Source organism: Carlito syrichta, unplaced genomic scaffold (genome assembly GCF_000164805.1).
Source record: "Carlito syrichta isolate Samal-C Ts95f unplaced genomic scaffold, Tarsius_syrichta-2.0.1 Scaffold306837, whole genome shotgun sequence".
NCBI lineage: Eukaryota > Metazoa > Chordata > Mammalia > Primates > Tarsiidae > Carlito > Carlito syrichta.
The window spans coordinates 444,195-450,122 of NW_007250933.1; the positions used below are offsets into that span (position 1 = coordinate 444,195).

The window sequence follows — 5,928 nt, forward strand, 5'->3', positions numbered from 1 at the left end:
ACCCTGTCGCCCAGACTGGAGTGCAGTGGCCCTCCTGGCCACTGAAGCCTTGACCTGCTGGGCTCCTGCGATCCCTCTGCCTCAGCCTTCCAAGTAGTCGGAATTACAGGCATGCGCTACCATGCCCGGCTGATTTTTTAATTTATTGTAGAGATGAGGTCTCACCAAGTTGCCCAGGCAGGTCTCGAACCCGCAGGTTCAGGCAATCCACTCACCTTAGCCTCCCAAAGCGTGGGATTACAGGCTGAGTCACCAAGCCCGGCTATTTTTGAATATTTTAAGAAAATATGTTAGTGTTTTTTTTTTGAGTTGGAGCCTCATTCTGTCACCCAGGCTGGAGTGCTGTGCACGTTCACGGCCACTGCTGTCTCTATCTGCTGGGCAAGACCTCATCTCTACACTAAACCAAAAAATTATCCAGGTATACATCTGTTGTTCCAGCTACTTGGAAGACTGAGGCGGAAGGATCACCTGAGCCCTGCAGGCTAATTTTTTGGTTTATTGTAGAAACAAGGTCTTGCCTTGTTGCTTAGGCTAATCTCAAACCCCTGAGCTCAGGCAATCCTTTCACTTCCACCTCCCAGAGTGCTGGGATTATAGGCGTGGGTCACTGCGCCTGGCTAAGGTTAGTATTTTTAACAGACCAACAAATGTTTGCTTCATCTTTAATTTCCTTCAAAGAGAAACTACCTAACAAGTCCTAAATTATAAACAAACGGAGTGAAATATCTGTGACTAACAGAACTGTTTGTTTTTGTACTCTTGAGTATTTCCTGGCAATATCTCCAGTTACTTTCTGCTCAGCTGTTTAGTCTAGTGTTGACACTGCTCCTACATAGAAAGAACTAAAAGAAGCTTTCAAGAGGATGTCTGTTTTAATTTCATTGAATTGACACAGTACTAAATCTTGAAGATACCTTGAAGATCATATTCGTTCATTCTCAGACTAAGGGGCTTCGAATGTTTCTCACTTAGGAAAGCACAGAGATGTCTATACCTTCAGTCCTTTAAGGAACTGTTTGGTGATGGCCACAGCATCTTTGGGGCTGAAGAGGTCACTTCCTCTGACTCGTTTACCACCATATTCAACAACTGCAGACACAAGCTATTAAAAAAAGAGAAGCAACTTTTTATTGCTAGGGGATCAGGAAGTTCATCTCATAAGAAAATAACTCTTCTAAGGAAATGACATAAGAAGACAGAATTATGCATTTCTATAAATAAAAACAATATGATTGATCATTTGCTAGAGCTAAGAGTATAACAACAGAGTCGGTTCCTGTTTGCAGGGCTTTACGTGGAAATGTAGTTAGTTACCTTCCGATACTTCTCAGAAACGCCTTTATTCCTGAGGTCCACCATGAGTCCTGGCAAGCTGTTGCTGCTGTGGCGTTCGTAATGTAAAGCATAAAGCATTACTAGGCGGGCAGCATCAAACTCTGTCACTTTGGCATTCTGTAGAAGCCTCTTGACATTCTAAGGAAAGACAGAAGTGGCATTTATCCCCTTTCGTTGGAGTGATCTGTTGTTTAATGCCTCACATCTAAAAACTGTTGAATGGTAGCAATAATACATCTACAGTGAGCCCATGACTGAGATTACTACTTTGACAATGTACAGGTCATACATTTAGCAATTCAACTACAGAAAATTAAATACCTTTTGCCCAAAAGAATAATTAAATACATGTTTTCCCACTGTAACTGCTCTAGGACAAAACTGAATTTAATAATGGATAGTTTCTATTTATTTTTTTAAGTCACAGTCTTACTCTGTTACACAGGCTGGAGTACATTGGAGAGCGGTGGCATGATCACAGCTCATCACAGCTTTAAATGCCTGGGCTCAACTGATCCTCACACTTCAGTCTCCTGAGTAGTTGAGACTACAGTTGTGTGCTACCACTCCTGGCTTTTTTTTTTTTTTTTTAAAGTCAGGGTTTTACTTAGGTTGGAATGCAGTGGCATGATTATGGCTCACTGAAGCCTCAAACTCCTGGGCTCAGGTGATCCTTCTGTCTCAGCCTTCCAAGTAGCTGGAACTACAGGCACATGCCACTATGATAGGCTTGTTTTTATTTTCATTTTTTAATTTTAAAAGATTTGTTGTAGAGTTGAGGTCTTGCTATGTTGCTTAGCCAGTCTCAGACTTCTGGGTTCAAGCAATCCTCTGGCCTTGGCCTCCCAAAGTGCTGGGATTATAGGCATGAGCCACTGTGCATGGTTCCTATTTTCTTTTCTAATAGCCTAAGTTGTAATTTCCTTGCTGTGTTTTCTCATAATCCTTGTTTATTTTTAGCGCATGCTTTTATAGAATGTGAGGTTTTTTGGGAAAAAAAATGTGGTGCTATAACAGAAACATATTTATGCAAAAAACAAAACAAAACAAAAAACAAAAGCTGAAAATCAGTAAATGGGAAGGGAAGCCAAAGAGAAGAGAATGTATATCTGTTTTTTGAGAAATCAGGAAAGATTTCATGAAGGAGGTAATATTTACAAAAGGCCCTAGAGAATAAGAGTCAGAGTTAATATGAGAAACTGAAAGCAGTGACACTATTAATAGGAATATGGAAATCAGAGGACGAAATGGCTCAGTATGAAAGACTGGCAAGAGCCTTGGAGGGCACTGGATTCTTAGAACATAACAACTAATACCTGTACGGTATTTTACAACTTACAAGATGCTTTCATATACATTTTAGTACCTTACAGCCAACCATGTCCAATGTTTAAGAACTCTTCTAGCTGGGCTTGGTGGCTCGGCCTGTAATCCTGTGCCTTTGGGAGGCTGAGGTGAGTGGATTGCCTGAGCCCATGGGTTCGAGACCCGCCTGGGCAGGTGAGACCTCATCTCTACAATAAATCAAAAAAATTAGCCGGGTGTGGTAGCGCGTGCCTGTAGTTCCTGCTACTTGGAAGGTTGAGGTGGAAGGATCGCCGGAGCCCAGCAAGCGAGGCTGCGGTGGCCGGGAGTGGGTGACAGAGTGAGACTCCAACTCAAAAAAAAAAAAGAACTCTTCTGCTCACACTGACTACGGAATATGAGGAACCTCCCAGGTAGCTCTCAAGCAGAGAGTTCTCAGAGAGGAATTCCTATTTTTGTTCCTCTGGGTTAATATTTCATTACTTAGCCGGGTTCAGTGGCTCACGCCTGTAATCCCAGCACTTTGGGAGACTGAGATGAGAGGACTGCCTGAGCCACCAGGTTCGAAACCAGCCTGAGCAACATGGCGAGACCTTGTCTCTACAATAAGTAAAAAAAAATAATAATAAATCAGCCATGAGTTGTGGTGCACACCTATAGTTCCAGCTACTTGAAAGGCTGAGGCGGAAGGATAGCCTGAGTCCAGCAGGTCTAAGTTACAGTGACCGTGAGCATGCCACTGTACTCCAGCCAGGGCGACAGAGCAAAACTCTGACTCAAAAAAAAAAATTCATTACCATTATCCTTAGGGTTCAAAAAGGGAGAAAGTTCTCCTCCAGGATTTAGGTCTAAAATTCATAAGCTACTTTTTTTTTCCTTTTGTGGTATCCTTCCCAAGGAATACAGCCTATTTAGAATATCTGTTCAAATGTTCCACTATTTTCTACTATAATATGAAGAAATTTCAGGGTACAAATTATTTATCAAGTACATATATACAATTTCATATGTATCTCAATCAACTTGGCATAAGCTTAAAACATTAAGATCTCTGGGATCTCTGTTATCACTTTCAACATTTCATTTCCTGCCCTTGCAGTCACTCTCTTATCACCTTAAATCTACCCAATTTCTGGATAACTTGTCACTGTACTTTTAAGGAAATCTGAGGTACCTAAGTAACCATAAATCCACTGGTATGAAGACAGTCAAAGACTATTTGCAGTAATCAGTTTGTGCCCTTCCTAACTGCTTCCCTTCTAGCTACCTGCACTTGGATCTTGACTCTGGGCTGTTTCCCACAAAAGATGACAAGTGTTGGTGATGATGTGGAGAAATGGGAACTCTTACATACTACTGGTGGGGATGTAAATTAGTACAACAATTATGAAGGTTAATTTAGGAACATTATAAGGTTCCTAAAAAAATTAATAATAGAACTACCATATGATTCAGCAGTCCCACTACTGGGTATACATCCAAAGGAAATGAAATCAGTATGTCAGAGATATCTGCACTCATATATTTACTGCAGTATTATTCACAATAGCCAAGATATGAAACCTAAATGTCCACCAATAGATGAATGGATAAAGAAAAGGTGGTTTATCTACACAATAAAATATTTACTATTCAGCCATAAAAAAGAACAAAATCCTGTTATTAGCAGCAAAATGGAGGACATTGCATTAAATGAAATAAGCCAGACACAGAAAACCAATACTGCATGATCTCACTCATATGTGGAATGGAAAGAGTTCTCATAGAAGTAGAAAGTAGAATGATGATGACCAGAGGATGGGGAGGGTGAGAGGTGGGCACGGTGAGTGATTGTTCAGTGGATACAAAGCTACAGTTAGATAGAAGGAATGTGTCCTGGGGTTCTATCACATAGTAGGATGATTAGAGTGGACAACAGTGTATTATATCTTTCAAAATAGCTAGAAGAGAGCTTGTGAATGCTCTCATCACAAAGACATGATAAATGTTTCAGGTTATAGATATGCCAATTACCCTGATTTGATCATATACAATTTATACATGTATCAAAACATCATACTGTATCCCACAAATATGTAAAATTATTATGTGCCAGAATTTTAAAAAAAAGAATATACTTCTATTCCTTGAGATTTAGTACTGTATTTCGATTCCCTGGCTTGACTCAGTTTTCCCTTAAGAACCTGGCTCAGATCTGACCAGGTTTATTTTGAACAGACTATTTTAGCTAATTTGACCCCTTTTAAGTATACTATTTTGCCTACTTTTGCTCTCTACTTCAACTCATGGTCCATGTTCCAGCTAGACAATTCATGAAAAGAAACCTGTAGACACAAGCTGAGTTCTTTCTTTTCTTTCATTTGTATCAGTCCTTGGAGAAGCAGGACCTTTTGTCTGCCTTGATTCCATGTTATCCTTTGACTTAATTTTGAACTATTTCCCTCATGGCTACTTGACTCATTAACTTCACAGACATTGGCATATGTTATATTGAGATTTCAGGGCACTAACCAGATTAGGAGGAGAAAAGAGAATCAGAAAGGCTTCCAATTACATAGCAGTTATGGCTACATGGTAGCATTTATTTATTAGAAATATAACTGAATTATATAATTAACTTTTTGGTTTCTCTTATTAAATTTTCCATAAGCCTGTGACTATTAAGAGAGTAAAGTACACTGTCACATAATAAAAATTATTTAGTAAAGAGCAAAACAGAAAACTACTGTCTACTTAAGAAGATAGGATTCAAAAATCTTGTACTGAACTCTAACATTTGTGTAGGCCTAACGAAAAAGAGGCTGGGTATGGTGGCTCACTCCTGTAATCCCAGCATTTTGGGAGGAGGAGGCAAGAGGATTGCCTGAGACCACAGGTTTGAGACCAGCCTGGGCAACTTAGCAAGACTTTGTTTCTACAATAAGTTAAAAAAAAAAAAACAGCTGGGTGTGGTGGCACACGCCTGTAGCTCCAGCTACTTGGAAGGCTAAAGCAAAAGGATCACCTGAGTCCGGCAGTTCAAGACTGCGGTGGCTGTGAGCATGCCACTGTACTGCAGCCTGGGTGACAGAGTGAGACTCTGACCCCTCGCCCTCCAAAAAAGAAAGATTAGGAAAAGAAAAGCAAAAATACTGTCTCTGGAACTCATGTTTCCAAAAGGAACTAAAATTCATTCACAAGACATCAATGAGAAAACCATACTTTTTTCCCAGATATTTAGAGAGTCTTTCATTGTTTACTTTTCTACTTTCCTGTTTTCTTTTTCTTTCTTTTTTTTTTTTTTTT

At 39.9% G+C, this 5,928-nt stretch overlaps 1 protein-coding gene across 2 annotated transcripts in view; it reads right to left on the reverse strand.

Moving 5' to 3' along the window:
- The window catches only part of VPS45 (vacuolar protein sorting 45 homolog), a 70,876-nt gene that overhangs the window by 42,269 nt on the left and 22,679 nt on the right, over positions 1–5,928 (reverse strand). For both annotated transcript variants that reach the window (XR_002482273.1, XM_008063439.2), the window contains 2 exons: positions 1,318–1,476; positions 998–1,105 (listed from right to left, as the gene is read on the reverse strand). Coding sequence is in view for 1 of the 2 variants with exons in the window: in XM_008063439.2 (XP_008061630.2) it covers positions 998–1,105; positions 1,318–1,476 (267 nt within the window). In the remaining variant the exon portion in view is untranslated. The remainder of the gene's footprint in view (positions 1–997; positions 1,106–1,317; positions 1,477–5,928) is intronic.